This window comes from Nomascus leucogenys, chromosome 6 (assembly GCF_006542625.1).
Source record: "Nomascus leucogenys isolate Asia chromosome 6, Asia_NLE_v1, whole genome shotgun sequence".
Taxonomy (NCBI): domain Eukaryota; kingdom Metazoa; phylum Chordata; class Mammalia; order Primates; family Hylobatidae; genus Nomascus; species Nomascus leucogenys.
Window position 1 is genome coordinate 47,628,546 of NC_044386.1, and position 25,906 is coordinate 47,654,451.

General features: G+C 36.7%; 1 protein-coding gene across 1 annotated transcript in view; it reads left to right on the plus strand.

Moving 5' to 3' along the window:
* Positions 1-464: 464 nt before the first annotated feature.
* Positions 465-25,906, plus strand: part of WDR72 (WD repeat domain 72) — a 211,937-nt gene continuing 186,495 nt past the window's right edge. Inside the window, exons 1-8 of the mRNA XM_003266945.2 lie at positions 465-617; positions 10,974-11,080; positions 17,264-17,342; positions 18,580-18,754; positions 19,432-19,508; positions 21,029-21,148; positions 22,438-22,583; positions 22,965-23,060. Coding sequence (XP_003266993.1) covers positions 465-617; positions 10,974-11,080; positions 17,264-17,342; positions 18,580-18,754; positions 19,432-19,508; positions 21,029-21,148; positions 22,438-22,583; positions 22,965-23,060 — 953 coding nt within the window. The remainder of the gene's footprint in view (positions 618-10,973; positions 11,081-17,263; positions 17,343-18,579; positions 18,755-19,431; positions 19,509-21,028; positions 21,149-22,437; positions 22,584-22,964; positions 23,061-25,906) is intronic.

The following is a 25,906-nucleotide window of genomic DNA, read 5'->3' on the forward strand; positions in this document are numbered from 1 at the left end:
TTTTTAATAGCAAATTCACCAATTTCAGGTATTTATTACCTAGATGAGGTAACATTTCTAGGGAGAGAGAGTCTGCAAAGCTGGTTTCAAATTATACCATGTAGACAGCTCTACGCTTCTTGAGAGGCCCAGCAGGACTTTGCAGCAAGTTGGATGTAGCCATAGGAAGAGCCGGGTGTGAAGTGAATAGACTATTCCTTTCTTTCTCTTCATAAATAATAAGGAATTCGAAGATAAGTCATTCTTGTTTGATGAATGAGCAGCGTGCATGGTAATTTCAGTTTCTGATGACTACTTTCTCTTCTAATTGACGGGGAAGCACCCTTTTCCATAGCCCCGGGAGAACACATCATTGAAGTTTGGTCATCATAAATCTGCTTTATAATATTATCAGTTTCCTCAAATTTCAAAAAGGTGACCATGTATGCTTCTTTCCTTCTTTGTATGTTCAGGATTCGCCCAAAATGAGGACTTCCCTGCAGGCAGTGGCACTCTGGGGACAGAAGGCCCCTCCCCACAGCATCACTGCCATCATGATCACTGATGACCAGCGAACGATTGTGACTGGAAGTCAAGAGGGTCAGCTCTGTCTCTGGAATCTCTCACGTGAACTAAAGGTTAGTGAAAGCTACTGGTATTGAAACAGACACCACTCACAAAATAGGCACAACTTGCATTTTCTATCTGCAATGACAGTAGAAGGTTTGCATGATTATTAAAAAGATGCTTATTAAAGTAATAAATTGATTTTACTTCTGAATTTTGAAAAAATAAAGTATTATATGATTGATCAAGATCATATTTGAAAATTATATTATGAATATTGCTAATCTTAGCTACCAGCTAAGTGTTATCATCCTTAAAGCTATGCTGAGTTTTACTATTTTATATCCTGAATTATATGTTTAAGTAACTGAACTACAGGCGTGTAAGTATAATTTTTAAAATTATGGCTCATTAATCTAAACAAAGAGCACCCTTGAAAGCCACGATTAACTAAATGAGTAATATCTTAATTATGTGGGTGTTTCTGCTGGTTTGGCCTTCTTGCTATTCTTTTTAGTCTCTGCCTGCCTGTGATTTTTACAGATCACATCAAAATGCTCTAAATCTAATTTACTATTGTCGTCCTTCTATTTCGGAACCTGACCTCACCTAGGATTTGGCCCATTAATTAGCGATTAATTGTCCCTGTCTCAAGTCATAAACATTTAACATATTGGAATAGATATTTGCTTAACTCTAGCAGTCTCTAGACCCAATTTGAACATTTAAACTAATGATGTAGTTAAAGTATACTGCCCTCATTAAGAAGCCTTTTAAAGATCAAAGACTATTTTTAGCCTTTAAAGTTTGTCACTTTAAAACCTAAATTAACAATTAATTGTAATTCTATTTTATAGTATAATTAATTAACATCTCCCATCACTGAACAGTTCTACTACAGGACTGCCAAGAACTGCATAGCAGACCAGCTCAGCTCAATGTTAATGAATGTTCTTGAAGGAAAGATGGGTATTATTGCAACAGTTGTGCTTTAAAAATAGTGGCCCCCTTTGAAAATTAAGACATTAATTTTCTATTATAGTTTAAACTCAGACTTCTATGTGACTCAAATGTCTTTCTTATTTTTAATGTTTAAGTGTATTATTTTCTGGCCGGAATAGTTGTGTAATAATATATAGGTCATTATAAGCTTAAGAAATCTGGAATTCTAGCTTCTTCATATTTATAAAGGCATTGCTAATATTTATTCAACATTTGTTTAGCATACATTTGTTGAATGCATGCTATAAGTTGTGTGGTATGGTGGGTACTCATTCGTAAGTTCAAATGTGAATGATAAGACCTGGTGCTGGCTGCCCAGGAGGTTACAGTACAGTACAGAAAAAATGGGCTACTGTGGCACAGTTACGATATAAGATACTCTATGTAGGGAATGGTCTGCACCCCATATTCAGTGGAGAAGTTATGCCATGCATCTCTTAGGAGCAGGTCTTCTGCTTGGATTCAGAGTAGTGGTTCTTACAGGGGGCAGTTTTCCTCCCAAGAGACATCTGTTACTATCTACAGACATTTTGGTTGTCACAGTTGAAGGATGAGATACCAGTGGCATGTACTGGGTGGAGCCAGAGATACTACAAATGTCATATAGTGCACATGACAGCTCCTCACAATAAATAATTTTTCCATTCCAAATGCCAAGAGTGCTGATACACAGAAATCTGGGGATAGAGATATGGGCTGGGAATAGGAATTAGATTGGTGAGAGTGGAAGAAGCAAAGTTATTCTACATTAAGGAGACTGCCTGTGCTTGGAGGAAAGGGAGGAGCTCTCTGTTGCCTTAACCTAGGTGTGAAAAAGGATCAAAGAGAGGTAAGGCCAGAGGGGAAGACAGGGGCCTAGACATGGAGAAGTTTAGATGACAAGTGAAGGAATTTATTTGAATTCTCGAGAGCTATAGAGGAGATTTAAGTTGGGGATGGGATCAGCTTTGTGTTTTTGAAATTCACCGTGAGGACATTGTGCAAAAGTTAATTACACAAAGAAGTTATTGATTCGTATGAATGTGAGATACTCCATGTAAAGATTTTCCTGAACATTTTCTACGGCTAACCATAGAGCCAGACTGAATAAATAGCATCTCTTATTTTCCCATGAATCTTGCCCCCCACATTGCAACTAATCAACTATTAGTAGGAAAAACTCCAGACTGAAAAAAATCAAGGGTATTTTTCAGTTCTCAACAAATCCTCTTGTTATCCGGAAGGTGGTCAAGTGAGTAGATTAATGGGTTAATGCTTAGTGGTTTAATTTTATTTTTGTTTAAAAAATGTGTATGATAAAAGAATAATTTGGGTAGGGGTAGAAAAAAAGGAGTCCTTGAGGACAGAAGAGACTGTAAAAAAGGATATAACTACATGGGTTACTGAGTCACTGTAGGGCAGCATCTCAGGGGGAGGACAGTAGGAAGAAGAGAAGGAAGTCAGACATGGGAGGTTGTAAAGTGAACAGGGAGCCATTTATTTTCTCTTCATACTAAATTTGGAAAGTTCTTTCCCCATCCAAAAGTATGTAGGTAAGAGAATACATCAGGTTCTGTGGTCTTAAACACTCACTTGCCACCATGCCAAATGGAAAAACAAACCAGGGACACTTAATTTATGCTTTCATTAGGCAAACTACACAGGTACCTTTTGTTCTAGGCACAAATCCCTCCTCCAAGTTTCTCGGAGTCCAGTACGGGAGACAGACTTGTAAACAGGAATTTGTAAGGCACTGAGATACTTTCCATCTCTATGAATTTGACTATTCTACATACCTCCTGTAAGTGGAATCATACAGTGTTTGTCTGTTTGTGATTGGCTTATTTTATTTAGTATAATGTCTTCAAAGTTCATTCATGCTGGAGCATATGACAGTATTTCCTTTCTTCTTAAGTTTGAATAATATTCCACTGTATGTATATACCACATTTTGTTTATCTCTTCAACTATGGATACATACATGGGTTGCTTCCACCTTTTGGCTATTGTGAATGATGCCGCTATATACATGGGTGCACACATAACTGTTTGTATCCTTGCTTTCAACTCTTTTGGATACATACTGAGAAGTGGAATTGATGGTTCATATAGTAATTCTATTTTTGAAATTATTTGTAGTTGACACATAATTTTGTACAGATTTATGGGGTGTTAATTCTATTGTAAATTTTTTGAGGCACTCCTATGGTGGCTGCACACTTTGCATTCCCACCTGCAGTACACAGGGCAGCCAATTTCCCTGTACCCTCACGAGTGCTAGTTACTTCTTTTTTTTTTTTTTTTTTTTTTGTAATAGCCATTCTAATGGGTGTTAAGTGATATCTTGTTATGTTTTTGAATGGAAAGCCTTTCTGAGAGTGATGCTTGAGCTGAGTTCTAAAGAATGCACAGGAATTGAAGGTGAGTTTGCAGACACAGGGAATGACAGGTGTGTGTGAAAGACATGAGCATTTTGCCTTAAGGGAACTGGTAAAAGTAGTTGAGTAGACCTGGAGCATACATGGTGAATTAGAGGTGACAGGCTCATCCAGAAAGGACAGGATGGGTCCAGCATGGAATCTCACAGGCTGAGGAGTTTATAAGTTTTGTTTTATTTTTTCACTAGATAGAGCTAACAGCACATGATAATTAAAAGCAGTGGTGATTTTAAGGGCTTTAGAGGATATTTTATGTGAGAAGAGGACATAATTCTATTCAATTGTATTTGGGTTTTAGAAGATCACTTGCTAGCAATGTGAAGGGCATATTGGAGAAAGGGGGAGCTGACATCAGGGACAGGGGCTATGGCTAGCAGACTTCTACTGTAATTTACTCAAGAAAGGTTTTGAGGATAAACCAAATCAGTGGCAGTGAGGATGAAGAGGAGATGAAAACTGGAAAGACATTAAGAAGACAGAATGGACAGAACTGAGAAACCGATTGGATGTAGGGTAAGGGAGCAGGAACAGCCAAGGATGTTTCCCAGATTTGGGGTTTGGGAGCTGGGTGGGACTGGTAGAATGATGGTATTATTCATTTGCATAAGGGATAAAGGGGATTGGAGAATAGGAATAGGGAAGGAAAAAAGGTGGTGTAAGTTCTGCACATCTCAGAGTGCCCAAGTGTTCAATAGGGGATTGAAGATGTGCCTCAGTCTTTCCTTGACCATGTGCAGTGGGATGGCAGGGCACAGGGGAGCCAGAGAATAAGTGTCTCCCTGTCTTGGGCTTCTCACTGCATGTCTAGGTTATACATGCTGCCTTTGAGTTCAAAGTCTGACTCCCATAGCCCTCTAGTTTCCCCAAACTTTTGTGAAGTCTGCCAGTGAGGAGCTTCTCCAAATCTCCATGCCAGCAAATTCTTTTCTTGGGTTTTCTGGTATTGATTGCTCATTTTCTTAAAAGCATAGAGAATGGTGAGGTGAATATCCTCTCAGATAGATTCGCTTAGTATTGCTATGTTCTGCTCTTCTGCCTGTCTAATACTCAGAAGGAAACACAACAAAATGAAGAAGAGCAATGTGTGGAGACAAAGAATGGAGATCTGAGTCAAGTGCCAGCCCTGATATTTACCAACTCTGTGATACTGGGCAAATGACTTATATTCTTTGAGCTTCAATTTCCTCACTTGTGAAATGGGGATTTAAACACTGCTTTGTGATTGTGTTTTTGTCTGGAATACAGTAGATGTTCATTGATGTGGTTTGGCCCTGTCCCCACCCAAATTTCATCTTGAATTGTATCTCCTGCAATTCCCAAATGTTGTGGGAAGAACCCAGGGGTAGATAATTGAATCATGAGCCTGGTCTTTCCCATGCTATTCTCGTGAAAGTGAGTTAGTCTCACAAGATCTGATGGTTTTAAAAAGGGGAGTTTCCCCTGCCCAATCTCTCTCTTTGCCTGCTGCCATCCAGGTAAGATGTGACTTGCTCCTCCTTGCCTTCCACCATGATTGGGAGGCCTCCCTAGCCATGTGGAACTGTTAAGTCTATTAAACTTCGTCCTTTTGTAAATTGCCCGGTCTCAGTTATGTCTTTATCAGCGGTGTGAAAACAGACTAATACATTCATCAAGTTGTGTGTTCTTTTCAGCCTCCAATTGTGCTGTTGGAAGTACCTGGAGGTGAGGGTGGTGGTCAGGAGGAACCAATGCTTCATAAAAGTAGAGCTAATGGACAACAGGAAAGGTGTCGTGGATTTCATCATGACAATGACTAAGTGTGATTTTGGGATTTTTGAATTTTGTTATTCTTCACAGCAGTTCTACAATATGGTAAATGAGGAAATTTTAGTGAACTGTCACAGCTTATTCAAATATATGTGGGGATTTAGTAGTAGAATGAGGACTTCATATGAAAGGCCATGATGTTCTTTTCCAATATTTTGTCCATGGTAGATTTTCTCTGGAGGAGGGAATATCCTTGATGTTTCCTCATTTGTTGCCTAATTTGGCTTTTAATAGACTGGAAAGGGATTAAATGCACAGGAATATGCACCCCTGAGTGTGATGACAGGGAAAGATAGTATGTTGTTCTCTGAGGTGGAACTTTCTGGACTTCTCAGGAAAAAGGTAGAGCGAACTTGAATTGTGCAGGATTCTAATCAACCACAAAACACTTCTTGTAGCACTAAAAGGTTAGTCTGACAACAGATCTTTTAAGAAGGAAATATTTCTGATTATGATAGAAATGATACAAAGGCAGAGAACAATTATGTCATGAAATAATTTGTCCTCATTAATATGGCTGAGTTACCATCTACATATGTTCGTATAGTTCAGAAAAAACATAATAGATATTGAGTCGTTTGGAAAATAGATTTTTATTACCCACAAGATATTTGCTAGCTATTCAAATTCAATTTTTGGTCTTTTTTATTTTTATTTATTTATTTTTTTAGACAGAGTCTCACTGTGTCGCCCAGGCTGGAATGCAGTGATGAGATCCACTACACCCAGCTAATGTTTGTATTTTTAATAGAGATGGGGTTTCACTATGTTGGCTGGGCTACTCTCGAATGTCTGACCTCAAGTGATCCACCCGCCCCAGCCTCCCAAAGTGCTGAGATTACAGGCATGAGCCACCGACTGCACCGGGGCAATGTTTGGTTTATTATTGACACCTCTTTCTCCATCTGAGGAGATATTACATGTTTTCTGTTTTGTAATTTAATTTTCATCATCTTGTTTTATAAAATAATGAGGAATTTACTTCTTTCACACATGAGATAGTAGGGGAATTAGCCCTTAGTGTCATATTTTTAAATTTTTCAAGGAGAAAAACATTGGGTGTTAGTTTTTCTTGAGATGGGATCTCACTCTGTCACCCAGGCTGGAGTGCAGTGGCATGAGCTCAGCTTGCTGCAGCCTTGACTGTCGGAGCTCAAGTGATTCTTCCACTTTAGCCTCCTGAGTAGCTGGGATCACAGATGTGCGCCACCATGCCCAGCTAATTTTTTAAAATTATTTATAGAGATGAGGTCTCACTACGTTGCCCAGGCTGGTCTTGAATTTCTGGATTCAAGTGATCCTCTTGCCTCTGCCTGCCAAAGTGCTGGGATTATAAACATGAACAACCATGCTTGGCCACCATCGATATTTTGAAGAATCATTCAGTTAAAATTTTGTTTTTAATGTGGAAAGGTTAATTTTAGTATATCTGAGGCAGGAAGATAAATATTTTTAAAAAGTATTTCAATAGACTATTTTTGAAAGCAGTTTTAGGTTTAAAGCAAAATTGACTGGAAGGTACTGGGAGTTTCAGTACATACCTGATCAGCCCTGCCCCACTCCCAACGCACATGTACACACAGTCTTCCTCACCATTAACATCTCACACTAGAGCAGTGTATATATATATATATTTTACAACCAATTAACTTACATATCATCAAGCATTGGTTCACTCTTGGTATTGTACATTCTATGGGATTTGACAAATGTATAATGACATGTATCTTTTTTTTTTTTTTCTTGAGATGGACTCTCATTCTGTCACCCAGGCTGTAGTGCAGTGGTGCAATCTCGGCTCACTGCAACCTCCACCTCCCAGGTTCAAGCAAATCTACTGCCCCAGCCTCCCAAGTAGCTGGGATTAAGGCACATACTACCACTCCTGGCTAATTTTTATATTTTTAATAGAGATGAGGTTCGTCCTGTTAGGCAGGCTGGTGTATCCATTATTATAGCGTCATACAGAATAGTTTCACTGCCTTAAAAATTCTCTGTGCCCCATCTATTTATCTCCTGCTCCCCACAAACCCCTGACAACCACTAATGTTTTTATTGTCTGCTAAGTTTTGCCTTTTCCACAATGTCATATAGTTGGAATCATAAAACCTTTACAGATTGGCTTCTTTCATTTAGTAATACACATCAATGGTTTTTCCATGTCTTTTCATGGCTTGATAGCTCATTTCTTTTTAGCGCTGAGTAGTATTTCATTGTATAGATGTACCATAATTTATCTGTTCACCACTTGAAGGATATCTTGGTTGCTGTCACATTTTGGCAATTATGGATAAAGCTACTGTAAACATTTGTGTACAGATTTTTGTGTGGGCACAGCTTTTCAACTTATTTGGGTTAAATATCAATGAGCATGATTGCTGTGTTGTATGGTAAGAATATATTTAGTTTTATATGAAACTACTGAACTCTTTTCCAAAGTGGCTGTCCTGTTTTGCATTCTCACTAGCAGTGAGTGAGAATTCCTGTTGCTCCACATCCCGGCCAGCATTTGATGTTGCCAGTGTTCTGGATTTTGGCCATTTTAATAGGTGTGCTGTGGTTTCTCATTGTTTTTAAATTTGCACTTCTCTTATGACATATGATATGGAGCATCTTTTTGTATGTTCACTTGCCATCTGTATGTTTTCTTTGGTGAGGTGTCTGCTCAGATCTTTTGACTATATTTTAATCAGGTTTTTAACTTTCTTATTGTTGAATTTTAGGAGTTCTTTGTGTATTTTGGATAATAGTCCTTTACCAGGTATGACTTTTGAAAATATTTCTCTCAGTCTATGGCTTGTTTTCTTATTTTCTTGATCTTTTCTTATTTTTTATATAAATAAGAAAGATGTTTTAATTTTAGAATTTTAGTTAATATAGATAATTTAGAAGTGAAACTTGATGCCTAAAATTTCCTCCATGGTAACTAGTCTGATATTTAGTCTGTGACTAATGGAATTTTAATCATTTTTACATTAACTTTATTGAGCTGTAATTAACTAGTAAAATTATATAGGTTTAAGGTGTACAGAGTGATGATTTGATATATGAATACATTGTGAAATGATTACCACAAATGATATGTTTTGGCTCTGTGTCCCCACCCAAATCTCATGTTGAATTGTAATCCCCATATGTTGTGGGAGGGACCTAGTGGGAGGTGATTGGATCATGGTGGTGATTTTCTCATGCTGTTCTTGTGATAGTGAGTGAGTTCTCACGAGATCCTGTGGTTTAAAAGTTTGTGGCACATCCCCCGTCACTCTTTCTCTCTCCTGCTCTGCCATGATAAGATGTGCTTGCTTCTCCTTCACCTTCCACCATGATTGTAAGTTTCCTGAGGCCTCCCAGTCATGCTTCCTGTTAAGTCTGTGGAACTGTGAGTCAGTTAAACCTCTTTTCTTCATGAATTACTCAGTCTCAGGTAGTTCTTTATAGCAGTGTGAAAATGGACTAATACAACAATCAAATTAATTAACACATCTATAACCTCAATCATTTTTTGTGTGTGTGGCAGGAGCTCTTAAGACCTACTCTCTCAGCAAATTTGAAGTATACCATATAGTATTAACTATAGTCACCATGTGTACATTAGATCCCAAAACTTATACATCTTATGTGTAATTCAGTGTTTGTACCCTTTGAGCAACATTACTTCATTCTTCCCTCACCCCCAGCCATTGGCAACCACTAATTCTGTTTCTATGAGTTTGGCCTTTTAGATTCTGCATAGAAGTGAGATCATATAGTATTTGCCTTTCTGTGGCTGGAATATTTTATTTAGCATAATATCCTCTGTGTCCATCCATGTTGTCACAAATGGCAGGATTTCTTTCTTTTCTATTTATTTGGTTGAATACTATTCTGTTGTGTATACAGTCAGCCCTTCATGTCCATGGCTTCTGCATCCATGGATTCAACCAACTGTGGATTGAAAACTTGGAAAAAGAAAAGAGGATTGCATCTGTACTAAACATGTACAGACTTTTTCCCTTGTCATTATTCCCTAAAAAAAATAGTATAAAAGCAATTTACATAGCATTTATATTGTATTAGGTATTATAAGTAATCTAGAGCTGATTTAAAGGATATGAAAGATGTTCATAGGCTATATGCCAATACTTTTATATTGCAGACTTGAGCATCCTGGCATTTAGGTACCTATGTGGTGGGGCATGGGGTGTGGGGCAGCAGTGTCCTGGAACCAGTCCCCCACGGATAATGAGGGATGACTGTATGTGACACATTTTATTTATCTCTGCATCCATTAATGGACACTTAGATTGTTTCCATATTTTGGCTGCTGTGAATGATGCTACAATGAACATGGGGGTACAGATACCTCTCTGAGATACTGGTTTCATTTCCTTTGGATATATACCTATAAGTGGGAATCCTGAGCCATGTGTAAGTTCTATTTTTATTTTTATTGAGGAACCTCCATACTGTTTTTAAAAATAGCTGTACCAGTTTACATTCCTGTCACCTTATAGGGTGTTATGGTGGTTTCAAAAAGGGTAATATTGGCCGGGTGCGGTGGCTCATGCTTGTAATAATCCCAGCACTTTGGGAGGCCGAGGTGGGCCGATCACGAGGTCAGGAGATCAAGACCACGGTGAAACCCCGTCTCTACTAAAAATACAAAAAAAAAAAAAAAAAATTAGCCAGGCGTGGTGGCGGGCGCCTGTAGTCCCAGCTACTCGGAGAGGCTGAGGCAGGAGAATGACGTGAATCCGGGAGTCGGAGCTTGCAGTGAGCCGAGATTGCGCCACTGCACTCCAGCCTGGGTGACAGAGCGAGACTCCGTCTCAAAAAAAAAAAGGGTAATATTTTCTCTTGTATTATTTTGTAAAGTTATTTTGAATTCTGAACTCTGCACATTAATGTGCTACTATTATTGAGGGGACATTTTGTTCAGAGGAAGCATCAACACAGACTTATTTGTATTCACAACCTAGCTGTTGTAAGACAGGTCTGGCAGTCATGGAGGTTTCATGATGGACACCAAACCAAAACAAACAAAACCTGTCTACAGCACAATTCCTCTACCTAGAAGTGTATTAGTCTGTGATGTTGATATTCCATATATCAGTTTTCTTGAAACTTGTATACAACAAAAACAACAGAATTTCCTAATCAGAATTATGAATACTATATTGTGGTGTTTTTATTCTTCAAACAGTTTACAATTATTTAAAAGCTCACTCTCATTATTTTCAGATTTCAGCGAAAGAACTCCTATTTGGTCATTCAGCTTCAGTAACATGTTTGGCAAGAGCAAGGGACTTCTCTAAACAGCCCTACATTGTTAGTGCTGCTGAAAATGGGTAGGTATGGTGTGTAAACTTTGTCCCCTTCTCCATTTCCTTCCTTTTTTAAAAACTACAATGGAATACAATTTTAGGGCTGAAGGAAACCTTTGTGATCAACATGTGGTAGGAACATTTAGATCTTGAAAAGTTTGAATAACTTGTGTGATGATCCCGAGGAATGTAATCAGTATTATGAACCCTCACTCAATACTCTTGTTGCTGGATTGGGACCAAGATGAGCATCTCAACATGTGTATCAGAACTTGTAGCACTCTTACTGGGTGAAGGTTAGTGAACAATGCCTGGTATTGTAGAATCAGCAATGAAAAAGTCTCGGTGTTTATCTTCTCTCATGTAGTAACACACTTTGAGCTCTTAAGCAAACCCATCCAAGCTTTCATAGTTTTACAAAACAATTTAATAGTTACAGTCTTCATGTTGTAGCCTTGTCTGATGCTATTATAAAACTAACAGGCCAGGCACAGTGGCTCATGCCTGTAATCCCAGCACTTTCGGAGGCTGAGGCAGGCAGATCACCAGAGTCAGGAGTTTGAGACCAGCCTGGCCAACATGACGAAACCCTGACTCTATTAAAAATAGAAAAATTGGCCTGGGCATGGTGGTGCATGCCTGTAATCCCAGCTACTCAGGAGGCTGAGGAGGGAGAATTACTTGAACCCAGGAGGCAGAGGTTGCAGTGAGCTAAGATGGCGCCACTGCACTCCAGCCTGGGTGACAGTCTCAAAAAAAAATAATAATAAAATAAAATAAATAAATAAAAATAAGAAATAAATAAATCTCACAGAGGAGAGGACTCAATTATCAGTAGAATGGTGGCAGAGAGATGGAAAGGGAACATAGCCAGTGATTTGGGTGCAGTTTCATGGGAGCAAAGCTTGCCCTCATGAAATAGGACTTACCTGTAGGAAAAAGCTCCACTGATGGAAGAAATACTATGAACTAGGCTCCTGATGAGTTATTTGCCAAATTATACTCAGGAATGTCATATCAATTCAATATGCATTTGTAAATAAGGGATTAGGTTGCTAGTTGAAACAAGATAAGGCTCTCTTGTTTTTAATCCAAAGAGAAGTTATACACTTCTGAATTCTGAAAACCAAAAGAATAATGAGGAATCAAGGTCCAGTTTGTATAAACAGAATAGTTTAATATGCTGGCTAGTTGAACAGATATCAAAGAGATACCTATTTTTATAGCTTATAGTAAATCACCAATTGTAATATTTAGAGGGATTGAACTTTGGATAAGTCTAAAGTAAAATGTCGTAATACATTCCTTTTTTAACCTTTGCCTGTAGCTTTCATTCACCAGGCTGCCACAAAGTCTGCTACACATGCTGAGATATTTATTCCCAATCTAGAGAATTTTGGGGATGGTGAATTTTTTTCTGGGGCCACATGAAAAAATTGAGAAATACATAATAGCTAACTGAGAAAAAGATCTGAAAAGTTACTGAGTTTCAGCTTCGGGTCTTTGCCCATAGTTATCTAACTCCAAAAGAGAAACTCAGGGTTAATGGATGTATTTTTGATGAAAGATGAATTCAGCTGTATGAGCCCTGTAAATATTGTTAAAGAGTCTGGGAGTCTAGTTTCAGTCTTACTAGCTGTCCTCCTTCACCAAGTTGATGTGAATTTTCTAGAACTTTGTTCTTTTGAGGTTTCTAAAACTTATGCTTTATCTATAGGATACTTTTTAGGCAGTACCTACGCTTCAGCTACTGTGTACTTAGCAAGTCTTAACTTTATTCACTGGAAATTATTACTCCTACTAGGCTTGCCCCATTATTTTCCAAACAACAATGCATTTTTAGATTTGAGAAGTCCCAGATATTGGCTATGGACTTAGCATTTTTGCCTTCATGGTGACCAGAGGGGACCCAGAGTTGCTTTATGGCTCAGTGTTTAATATTTTTCCCAAATTATTATTTCATTTGTAGGCATACATCCTCAGATTCAGCAATCACAGAAAATTCTAGGATAATGAAAATAAACCATTGGAGATCTGATGTTAAAACAACAGAATGCCAAAGAAAAACAGAAGATCCTGTAGGTAGACAGTGAGAAAAAGCAGATTATTTACCAAGGAATGTTAATTAAGCAGAGAGCTGACATCCCAACAGGAATGACAGCAGTGAAATCCCTTCAAAAAGTGGACAGAAAATATCTGTCAGCTTGGAATTGTATATCCAACAAAAACACTTATGAAAAATTGGGGCAAAATAATAAACCTTCAGACAAACAAAAACTAAAGGTGCTCACTATACCAACAGACTCTCGATAAGTATAATAACACATTTCTAAATGATATTCTTTAGTAAGAAGAACAGTGATTTCAGAAGGAAGATTTGAGATGGAAGAAGGAAAATTGAACAAAACCCAGCAAAGTTGTAGGAACTTTATAAGACATAATGATATATATATACACCCACTCACACATATGTGATTCTGGTCAACAATAGCATATAATAATGTAGTAATAAGATCTCACACATTCTGGTGTTCCAGAGGTGGATAAAGATGTTTATTAACTTTAGACCTTAAGCTATAGTTATATGTTTACATTTCAAGTATTGTTTAATAGCTACAAAAATAATAGACAAAAGAAATAAAAAATAAAAGAAAGAGTATGTAACTTTCAATTAAAAAATGTTTAATTCAAAGAAAACAATGGTTTTTAAAAAATGAGACAAATAGCACAAAATAAGTTAGTAGAATAAATCTGAATAAAATAGTAATTCCAATTACATATTATCGTATGTATACTAATCAAAATAAGGTTGGTATAACTATTAATTTTTTTATATATATAGTTAATTAAATTTTAAGGCAAAAAGCCTTGGCATGGTGCAGCACACCAACATGGCACATGTACACATATGTAACTAACCTGCACGTTGTGCACATGTACCCTAAAACTTAAAGTATAATAAAAAAATAAAAAATAAAAAAATTTTAAAAAAAGTATTAGTCACTGGCAAGAGATGAGTCCAGAGAAGTAGGGCACCAGGACTTGGAAGCTGCTAGGTGAGCACTTCTCAATCCTGAGCATGCACCAGAATCACCTGCAGAGTTTGTTTAATTAGAGATTTCTGGGCCCCACTACTGAAGATATGGATTTAGTAGGTCTGGGCTAGGGTCTGGTAACTTGCATTTCCAAAGCATTCCTAGACAATGCTGATACTGCTGGCCCAGAGCCCATGTTTGAAGTAGCAAGTACCCACATTTGGGGCAGTGGGAGAAAATGTTGGGTCAAGAATTATGGGAAATTTGTTAGTAATGATATCATTCACTGAGATGGTGAACCAAAGAGGGAAGATGCTATGCTTCATTTTGAACATGAAAGGGTGTGATCTCCTGAAAGTCATGCAGATGGACATGTCTAAAAGCTAGTTGCATATAGAAATACAGAGCTGAAGTAAACCAGTCTGGGCATCCAATAGCATAATAACAGTACCCGAAGCCAGGGGAGTAGATAACTTACCCACGAAGAGAGTGAAATATAAGGATGTAAGAAAGTATAGGACAAATATCTATGAAAATCAGCACTTAAGAAGCAGACTGAGGAAGAAGAGGAGGCTGAGAATGCCAAAGAAAAAATGAAAGTATAATAAAAGACAAGAGAAAAGAGTTTGAAAAATGTAATAGACTTCCAATGCAAGATGGCAAAGCAAGCATTCATGTTTATCTCTCTCCTTCCATACACTTCATTAAAGTTTGAACAAAACAATAGTGTTATAAGCACACCAATATGAAAAATAAGAATGAGGTCAAGAGAAAATAATATATTTCCAAAAGATAGAAAATGTATGGAAGAATGGTAGCTGATATATTTATCCATGGAATAAATTTTTATTGAGGTGCTGAGGTGGGGATGTAAAGTTGAATATGACCAAAAATGCCCCTTTTCAAGGAATTTGTAGTGAGAATATAACAATTTTCTAATGTTATATGTTGTAGACATTTTCATCTGTTGTTGTCTTTTCATTGAAATAAAAATTTAAGAATTTTTAAGCTTTTAAAAATTCTTAAGATTTTAAAAATTTTTTAAAATTCTTAAGATTTTTAAAATTCTTAAAATTTATTAAGGTTTTAAAAATTCTTAAATTTAATTTTTTTATAATAGAAGGTGATTTTAGCTATGTACAAACTTAGGTGACAGCTTCAGAAAATGAAAAGAATATGTTTTTTAATAGTTCAATTTCATGTCTTATTTTTACATATATAACTTATATGGTTCCAGGTAAGATGTCAGTGTTCCATTTCATACACCACAAATTTACTTTCTTTTATTAAACAAAACTGATAGCAAAGAGCAAATTTTTGCTTTGTGATATATTTTCATTTTATTTTCAGATTTAATATAGAAAATAAAATGATAAGCAAACAAATAGGGAAAGCAATGGGATCCAAGATGGTTTAAATATATTAATATTTTTAAAGGAACTTTTACTGGTGTCCAGGTTCCAATCCTGGAAAATGTGAATTAATTGGCCTGATTTGATATCTGCATGGTCAGCCATCAGTATTTTTTAAAAGTTCTCAAATGAGTCTAAGGTATAGCTAGAATTTAGAGCTACTGGTTTAGAAGTGGGCTAGAAACAAGTCAACTGACCAGGTGCTTTTCAAAACTACACATGCCAGGATCCCAACACAGAGTCATGGAATTAGAATCTCTGGAGATAATATTTGGAATAGTATCAGGTGGTTGTTGATGCATAGCTAGAGTCAAAAACCTTGTTAATAAGCTCAAATCCCTTAAAGAGCTAAAATTTTATAATGTTGACGGCTTAAGGTTCAATTACTTTACCTTTGCAATATATTTATTTTATAGATGCATTATTAGTTTGTTTACCTTTGAGATATATTATTTCAATATCTACCTTCCTCCCAATCTTATTTTTTAGTACATACACACAGACACACACACAGAGATTTTTTCTTCCTGTTGTATAGAATTATATGTCTTTTCAGGTTACCTCAAATCTTTTTGGAATGAGGTTGGATATAAACAGAGGGAAAATACTATGAATATTTCGTGTCTATTTCTAGAATATTATTTCTCAACCTCAGTACTAATGGCATTTAGGAACAGATAATTCTTTGTTGTGGGGTACTGTTCTATGCATTGTAGGATATTTGGCAGCATCCCTTGCCTCTCCCCACTAGATGCCAGTAGTGTGTTCCTAGTTCCAACAACCAAAAATATCTCCAAATATTACCAAGTGTCCTTGGAATGTAGGGGGAATAAGGGGTAGCAAAATTGCCCCATTTTAAGAACCGCTTATTTAGAAGATTGAGTTCCCATGTTTGGTTAGAAAAACAAAAAAGCCTGCAAATCACCAAATGCATACAGTTGTTGGCATTATTAGTCTATATATTTTGTTTCTTAATATAATAGCAGTATCTCCTTTAAGGCCTATAAAACTTTTGTTTTTCTTGCATGGAAAATTTTGCTTATGTGTTAAAACTCTCAAGACTGAAGAATATTACCAAACAATTCTGAAACAGCCATTCTGATTTTTGTGAAGTCATATAAACTACCCTATGCTGGGTGTACTTTGTAACTGTATTTTAAAACTATGTCTTTGTAATATATAAACAAAGTAAGAGTTTTCAAAATAATAATATTTTTCTAAATATTAAGTGGCAAGGATGATTTTAGGATTTCAAATCAGGAGAAGCAGAGATAAACTGTTATCAATGAGAGACCAAATGTAGCCTCTTGGTGGCACTGTTTGTTTTTACAAAAATGATACGTTGGCCTCAGAAGATGCAGCACTTGATGCATTGTGATTTTCAGAATATGTAGTTTAAGTTCAGTGAAATAAAGCATTTTCAAGAGGTTACAGTTTCCACTGAAAGATTGTGTACTGTGTACTGTGTAACAGGCTGTGATAGCTGTATCCCCACAATTTGTTGTAGGCCGGGTTGTCTCTAAAGTAAGGTTTGCAGGCTGGCAGCAGGGTGTAATTACCCAAACAAAAAGATACAGATATAGTATGTCATCTCTGCTAATGACCACAACATTTTCTTGCCCAGTAATCTGTAACAAAAAGCCACATAAATGATCAGGCTGCACTTAAGTGCAGCACTAAAGAAAAACTTGGTGGCACAAAAATTATTCCAGCCAATTGAGTGGAAATGACAGAGAATAATACAAAGTTATCTCTGCTAGGGAGATGTGTGTTTGGAATGTCACCAATGGACAGTGCGTGGAGAAGGCTACACTTCCTTACAGGCACACTGCAATCTGTGTAAGTACCCTCACTTCCTTCAGGACATTTCTAGATTCTGCAACTTGTTTAGGGCATTTGCAAATACACTTCTAAAGAAACATCTTTGGAGAATATTCTTTGCTTGAATTTTTATTTTGTCACGAGGGTCAAATATCACCAGTAATCATCTGCTATTTTGGCATTTTGCTTTCCCAAAAGGTATTATTCAAGCAGATTTTCCCCCGATTCTTTCATTTTTGTATCTTTCTAACGGATTGGAAAGACAATTTCCATATATTGCCTTAGTGCTACAAAACATACACATACTTGTACATGTGTAAAAATTCAGTTTTAATGATGTGCTGTCTTATAAAGCACAAACAGTTTTTTTCTCCCTCGTTTCCAATTTTAAACCCTATGTTTTAGTGGATAGGTTCTTAATTTCTATATATATAACTTTTATAATCACTTCCCAATCTTTAAAGCAAATCTTGGCTTTTAGTAGATGGTTTCCAAGCATATGTAGTGTGGTTGCATGATTCCAATGGTGCTGACCATGTTTTAAAATATTTTACACTTTTAGTGTTGATGATGAGCATTGCAACATTCACAAACTCTCTTCTATTTTTTTCTGGAAATAAAACCCTGCACAGAGAGAGCTGGTTAAAAGTAGAATGCATTACTTGATCTTTAATAAAAGATTTCCAAAACTTATTTGGCATAATAATCCTCAAATGCCCTTCAAATACTTTATTTCTTTTTAATATACAGTATTGTTGCTATGGTAAGGTACCTGGGTTTTGTTGTTACTATTAATTGTTTTTCTTTAAGAGACAGGGTCTCGCTCTGTCACCCAGGCTGAAGTGCAGTGGTGCTAACAGTAGCCTCAAATTCCTGGCCTCAAGTGGTCTTCCCACCATAGCCTCCCAAAGCACTGGGATTATAGGCATGAACCACTGTGCCTGGCCCTGTCGTTGTTGTTTAGTTCCAAGTTTTACTCCAGAAATAATATAATTGTGAGCTTTCCATGATTTAGAATAAAATTACTTCTTCCAAGGGATCGCTCTTTCTCTAGAAAAATCATGAGATGCAAATGAGACTAAAGTGCCAATAGGAGTTTGGAATAAATGAACTAAGAGAAATTTTAGTTGCTGCTCAGTTCAGTACCTTAATTGATCGTATGCTAAAACTAAAGTCTAGAGAAATCTTCAATGTAGCCAAATTATGTTAATTTCTAGTGATAATTAAATGTTTGCTTTGATTTCCATATACATAGTATTACCACTGCTCATTCCGGATGACAGGAGAAGGCTGGCTTCTTTGTTGTGGAGAATATCAAGATGTCCTTATAATTGACGCCAAAACTTTGGCTGTTGTTCACAGTTTTAGATCATCTCAGTTTCCCGACTGGATCAACTGCATGTGCATTGTTCACTCCATGAGAATTCAAGGTAATAGTTGGATATTATCTGACAGTAAAGAGATTGCATATAAAAATATCTACTTTTGAATTATTTGTCAAATTATTGGGCAGAAATTCAGAAAGAATGCTTCTTTATGTTTACCTATGAATGAGGATGTGTCTGTAATACGCCTGATCAAGAAAAACTAAGAACACCCATGCCAGTGGTTCAAAACATTGGAAAGTCAGCAAAAGGTTAAGATGAGGGGGAAAGAGGAGAATCTGTGTTTTTATAACCAAGTTCTGCTTGTTACATTTTAAGAGTGACAAGCAGGTTTTGTTGTGGATTAGCAGGACTCCTGGAATTTTGCCCTGCTGTATCTTCTAGATGTAGTATTGATAATTCAGTTTCTGTAATGAGTGACTGCAAAGGGAAGTGGAGGTTGGCTCCTCACTTCGAAATAGGAAGGCTTCATTTTATGATGATTTGCAATGTGGTTCTGCTTCTAGTGGTGTTCTTCTTATACCTAGGAATCACTTTGAAATTTTAAAACAGATTTGGAGCACGATGTAAAATGTTTATTTTTTCTAGTTAAAAAGTAACTCCGAAGCTGAAAATTTTCCATCTACACAGCCCTGCATAATTCTTAAATGACTATGAAATGATTTTTACCTACCCAATGATATCCATGGTAAGCTTATATATGACTTTTATTATTTTCACAGAAGATTCTCTCTTGGTGGTATCAGTAGCTGGTGAGCTCAAAGTATGGGATCTTTCCTCATCTATCAACAGCATTCAGGTTGGCTTGGGAACCCTACCCTTTTTTCCCTACAATTTCAAGCATATTCATTGAAATTTATAAATTTTAAGGCTATGACATGCTTATTGTCAAAAGTTCAAATAACATAGAAGTGTATAAATTCTACATCCATATATTTCCCCCATCCATCTTCCCAGGGGTGAGCATTGGTACGCTTGGCTTGTATCCTTCCACCTTTTCTCCATGTATATACAAATGTTTTCATTTACACACACACACACACACACACACAGAGAAAGATTACATTTTTAATCTTTATAAAATAGCAGAACATCTCTCTGTTCCTTACAGAGGAAATCCCCCTTTTTTCTGAGTATGTGTGAACAGTGGCAAGCACATGACTCTCAAAACTTGAGGGGCATGTCCCTGGGGAGTCCAGTATATTCACCTGTTTGCTGGCATCAGGCTACAAGTTGAGATGATGGATGAAAGAACAGCCATACTATGTGTATTGATGACAAAATTATTTAGGCTTCCCCAAGGAGTTCTGGGGTCATTTTAGGAATTTATTGGTTGAGGAAGCCTAGGAATTGTGATGGTATGCTGAGCCCAAGAAATACACATCCAGTGTTATCACAAACTTATTGAGAACGTAGTATTCTATGTGCTGTGTGTTGGCACTTTGTTTTTTTTGTTTGTTTTGTTTTTTGTTTTGTTTTGTTTTTAGCAATCAAAATACTAGGCCAGGCACAGTGGCTCACGCCTGCAATCACAGCACTTTGGGAGGCCAAGGCAGGCAGATCACCAGAGGTCAGGAGTTCAAGACTAGCCTGTCCAACATGGTGAAACCTCATCTCTACTAAAAATACAAAAAAAAAAAAAATTAGCTGGGAGTGGTGGCATGCACCTGTAATCCTAGCTACTCAGGAGGCTGAGGCAGGAGAATCGTTTGAACCTGGGAGGTGGGGGTTGCAGTGAGCCAAGATCCTGCCACTGCACTCCATCCTTGGTGACACAGCAAGACTCTGTGTCAAGGAAAAAATAAAATAAAATAAAATAAAATACCATAGGTTTTTTTAGTCATCATTTTAGATTTTTTTGTTTGACCTTTCTACCATATCTAATAGTCTGTAGCTTATTCTCATCTTGACATTCTCAGCATCCAGCCGTAGTTCCCCACAGAATGTTTGTTGAATGGTTGCATGTAATGAGCCCTTGAATCTAAGTGGATTTCCTGATTACAGCTTTTATTTTGTTTTCAAGAAATACATCCTGTATTTCTTTAATTTTTTTTTAAAGACTTTCAGGAGTACATACGCAGGTTTGTTATACAGGTAAATTAAGTGTTGTGGGGGTTGGGTGTACAGATTATTTCATCACCCAGGTACACAGCTTCTATTGCAAAGTAACTTCTTAGTTCAAAACACTCAAAAGGAAACCCAAATACTTTTCATTTTATAATGGTGTGATCTACTTGAGATGTACGGGAAGCAGGTCTCCTCATGGCTGTGTATGAATTACCTGTAACTAGTACTAAAATATTTTTTTTCCTTTTGAAGGAAAAGCAAGATGTCTATGAAAAAGAATCCAAGTTTCTTGAGTCCTTGAACTGCCAGACAATTCGATTTTGCACATATACTGAGAGACTTCTATTGGTGGTATTTTCTAAATGTTGGAAGGTATTGTAAAATAACATAATAAATACCAGTGATGTACAAGTGTAATTTTTTTTTGTTTTGTACAAAAATAAGAATATGATTTAAATATGACACAAATTCTCTGTAATAGTATTACCAGAACATGGAATGATGTGTCTTTTATGACTGACATAACAGTTTTTTTTTTTTTTTGAGACAGTCTCACTCTGTTGCCCAGGCTGGAGGAGTGCAGCAGCACAATCTCAGCTCATTGCAACCTCTGCCTCCCGGGTTCAAGCAGTTCTCCTGCCTCAGCCTCCTGAGAAGCTGGGATTATAGGTGCATGCCACTATGTCTGGCTGATTTTTGTATTTTTAGGAGAGACCGGGTTTCACCATGTTGGTCAGGCTGGTCTCGAACTCCTGACCGTGTGATCTGCCCACCTCAGCCTCCCAAAGTGCTGGGATTACAGGTGTGAGCCACTGCACCCGGCCTGACATATCAGTTTTTAACTCTCTAATTAATAAAATTAGGATATACTACTACATATTTAATATCATGGTATATGCAACAGTTTTGTATCCCAAGATATTATGTATGTAGTAGTATATCCAAATTGTATTAACAGCAAACCATAATAACAATGAATATTTAGCTCTAAATTATTTTCAAAATTTGGTGTCTACACTTTAGAACTAAAAATATACTTTTCACCTACATAGTTTGATTATATTTTTAGATGTTTTGCTTTTTCTACTTTGTCACTACATTTGTTTTAAGAGGGACAAACATTATTTTCTTGTGAATATGTTCACTGACATTTCCACGAAGAAAGAAAAGCTAAGTTGCCATCATTTCATAACATTTATTTTTCTTTAAAGTTTTGCATAAATGACTCAGTTAATAAAACTATACAGTCTTACTTGTATGATGATAATGTATTTTTGAACAAAGATTTAAAAGTATATGGTCTAACAAAAGATTTACGTGATATACATTTTTTATGTGCATAATACATTTTCAAGTGTAAAACTTGGAGTACTCATTATGGAAAGAATAAAATTACTTAGAAATTTTGGGATTTGGGGTTTCTATGTTTAGTGTACATACTCTGGAATGATATAACCAGATGAACTTTATCCCCTGAAACCTACCCTAAGATAAATATAAGTCAATAAGTCATGGTAAAATATTATCTTAATATATGAGTACAGTATGGTCTGTTATTAACGCTTACTATGTTGTTATATTATTACTATCATAATTTATATTCATCTTATTGGCAGACTAGATTTAAGCCTTTGATAATATGCATCAACTTCATATTTTAGGTTTATGATTATTGTGATTTTTCCCTTCTGCTGACTGAAGTTAGTAGAAACGGGCAGTTCTTTGCTGGTGGAGAAGTGATTGCTGCTCACAGAATCCTCATCTGGACAGAAGATGGTCACAGCTACATCTATCAGCTGCTGAACAGGTGGGCTCAGATGGGAGCGGCATACAAAACATTCAGGTAGAAAATGAACTTTGGGAGGTTTATTATGGAAAAATCCCTGCATGCTGCCCATGATCAAAAACCAGAACAAAACAACTTTGGCACTAGAAGATTTACTCTGGGCTTGGTAGGCTTCAGCCTTTGTACAAAACAGCAGGGGATGGAGGAATGAGATTAACCATGTATAACTTGTACAGCTGGTGCTGGGTTTTCAAAAAGTCACTTGTAATTATTAACCCAACAATTTCTAACTAGAGTTTAGAAACTTGAACGGTACCATCCGGCTTTTGAAAGTGGGAGGGAGAAAAAAACGAATAAAGAACCTCAAAGTTCTAAACTTTGCTTTTTATTTTTGCCATGCAGTGGGCTTTCAAAAAGCATATACCCTGCTGATGGAAGAGTGCTTAAAGAGACCATTTATCCTCATTTACTGTGCTCTACTTCTGTGCAGGAAAATAAGGTAATGCAAGAAAAGAGTGACTGCCTCAAAGCTGTTTCACTCAGTTTCTTGGATAAGTGTTGCTTTGTCTGTCACAGAATCAGGCTTGAAAAAATTGAATTGAAGCATCCCATCAAGTTGTTAATGAGAAAATCAAGTTTAATTGTCAATGGCTACCAAAGAGAAAACTTTGTCTTTAAAAATCTGCTATGTTTAAGTCTGTATTTTAAGTGTACAATGAAACAATGCGTATTTATTATAGGAAAATTATAAATGTTGAAAAGAAAGGAGAAATTAAAATTCCCAATTTCACCGCAGTAAATATTCACTGAGATTTTTTTACTTTGTTGTATGTATTTACCTATTTTGATCGGGAAATTTTCAAATAATTGGAAAAGTTGCAAGAGTAGTGCAGTAATTATTCATCTATGCTTTACGTAGATTCACCAATTGCTAACATTTCGCTATATTTACTTTCTTTCTCATTCTCTCTCTGTCTCTCTCTGCATTTGTGTGTGTGTGTGTATATATATGTACAAGCACATACACACACACCACACATTTTTTCACTGACCCTTGTGATAAATGGTGTGACAAAACATTGTTAACATTTTTATGTATCTACTCCAATTTTTCAACTTTATGAAATGTTTTATATTCTGTTTCTTTAATCATATATTGGTATCATTTTCAGATGTATTTAGCTATTCTTATGAATAAATTGTCTTGTTAAAACAAATATAATTATGCTTTTGGCAGAGAGTTGAGAATATAATTGTCAGCTTATTACTTGACTGAATCATACCTTTGACACTCTAGGAAGCCTGAAAATTTAAGCAGTTATTTTATTTCAGTAGTGTTATCCAAAGTGTTTTTTTTTTTTTTCCCTAAGCCTTTGGACTTTGTCATCAGTTAATTATCCATAAACGTATTTCATGGAGAGTGGAAGAGTTTTGAATTATTGATGTGTCAACCAAGGAAGCATGCTACTTTTAACAGAATGATGGTTTGCTTAATTAGTCAGCATAGCTGTTGGAAATCCTATAGTTCAGTGATTGTCCCTTTAACATATCTGTGAGGTTTTGTTGTGAAAACTTGATTAAGAAACTGTCAGCCAAAAATTGGAACCCCAAGTGCCGCTGGGACACAAGCAAACTTTATAATTATGGCATGCATCAATGACTATTTCTAAAATTATTTGTGGGCAGCAATAGGTTCCTGAAAAACAGTATTGGGGCTTACTCAGAAAAGCATATTTAGTATTTTTTACAGGATCTGCTCTTTCCTCCTTAGCTTTGAATGCATTTTTACAAAGTTTGCCCTGAAAGCCAATGATCAGTTGTGCCCTTTAGGGGCTTCTTCCTGAAAATTTCAATGTTATGTATAACCATGAGGAAAGAGTACAACAATTAAAAAATAACTAATCTCATGGGAAGTTACCTTGCTTTGTTTCTCAAAACATGAAGGCATAAACTTATAGGTTTTTTACCAATAATTCTTATTTAAACAACCATAGATGTTTCTGTATCTTAAAAGCGAGAAATGCCTAGAAGCCAGTGAAATATGAATAGAATAATTGGAAACTGGAAAAAGCTGATCTGCCTGTCCTTACTTGTCTTTTATCCAGGGCATAAAGTCAGACTTTCTTCCCCTTATTCAAACATCACCAGTGTTCACTAAATATAAGAGTCCTTAGTCTCTCTTGCAGTTACCAAGTAATGAAGGCATTGTGGTAGGATGAAGACATGAATTTGATACATTCAGTGAGCTTAGAAAAGACTGCTCTGTAGGCAGGTAGTATTGTCTGGACTCATTTTTTGGAGTGATACCATAGAATTAAATCTCCAGGTTTGACAGTAACAGGTTCTCAGAGTTATTGTTTGTAATGCCCATGTACATATCTGCTGATGGAGTTACAGTGGTAAGAAGGAGGATTCGTCTTTCCTTCCAGTAGCTGCATGAGGATCTCCCTAGCTTCAAATCACAGCTGGTAATTGCTGAGGCCTGTGATGCAGGGGTCCTGGCTGTTGAGATAAGGAACTGGATTTCCCAGGGTCTCAGCCACAGAGTAAAGCTGAAGTGGGAATAGCTGGGATAGAAACAGCCTAAGGATTGCAAATAAAAAATGTGTGTGCATGAACTAAGAGTAATGGTGATGATGATGATGGTGATGATGATGATAAAAACTTCATTTGAGTCCTTATTATTGTCAAACATACAAACAACCTCATTTACTTTAGTTGCCACCAAGATCCCATGTTGAAACTGATGTTCCCAGAGGTGAATTCCCAGGATTTGAACTCAAGTGGTTTAGCCCAAATTCAGTAATGGGTTTTGGAGTGAGTTTCTCAATTGTTCTGAGAAAAGAATAACCAGAATTGTTAAAATTAATTGAATAGGGACTAAATGTCAGGGACCATTCTGTGCACCTTTATCTACTCATTAATCCTCACACCAATCCCATATAGCAGGTGCTTTTACTAGTCTTATTTCACAGTTAGGGAAAATGAGACAGTGAGGTGCGCTAAATTGCCTACAGTAACCAACTTGCCCTTTCAGTAGAGCTAGGATGTGGTAAAGCCAGGATTTAAATCCAGGCAGTCAGCCCCAGGGATTTCAGTGCTAATGGCTATGTTTTATTACCTCCTGGATGATGGAGACTCTCATGATGGACACAGTGATGAAAAATCAGAATTCACATGGTAAGGGACTATGAAGAGGTTTTCAGGTGAATAGCAGAACTAGAGGGAACTGTTTGGGAGGAGGAGGAGGAGCGAGGGACCCAGGGGTGAGTGTGAGGCAGTGAGAAGCAGCAATGTGGAAGGTGAAGGCAGAGGGGATGAGAGCAACAGGGAACTGTTGCTGC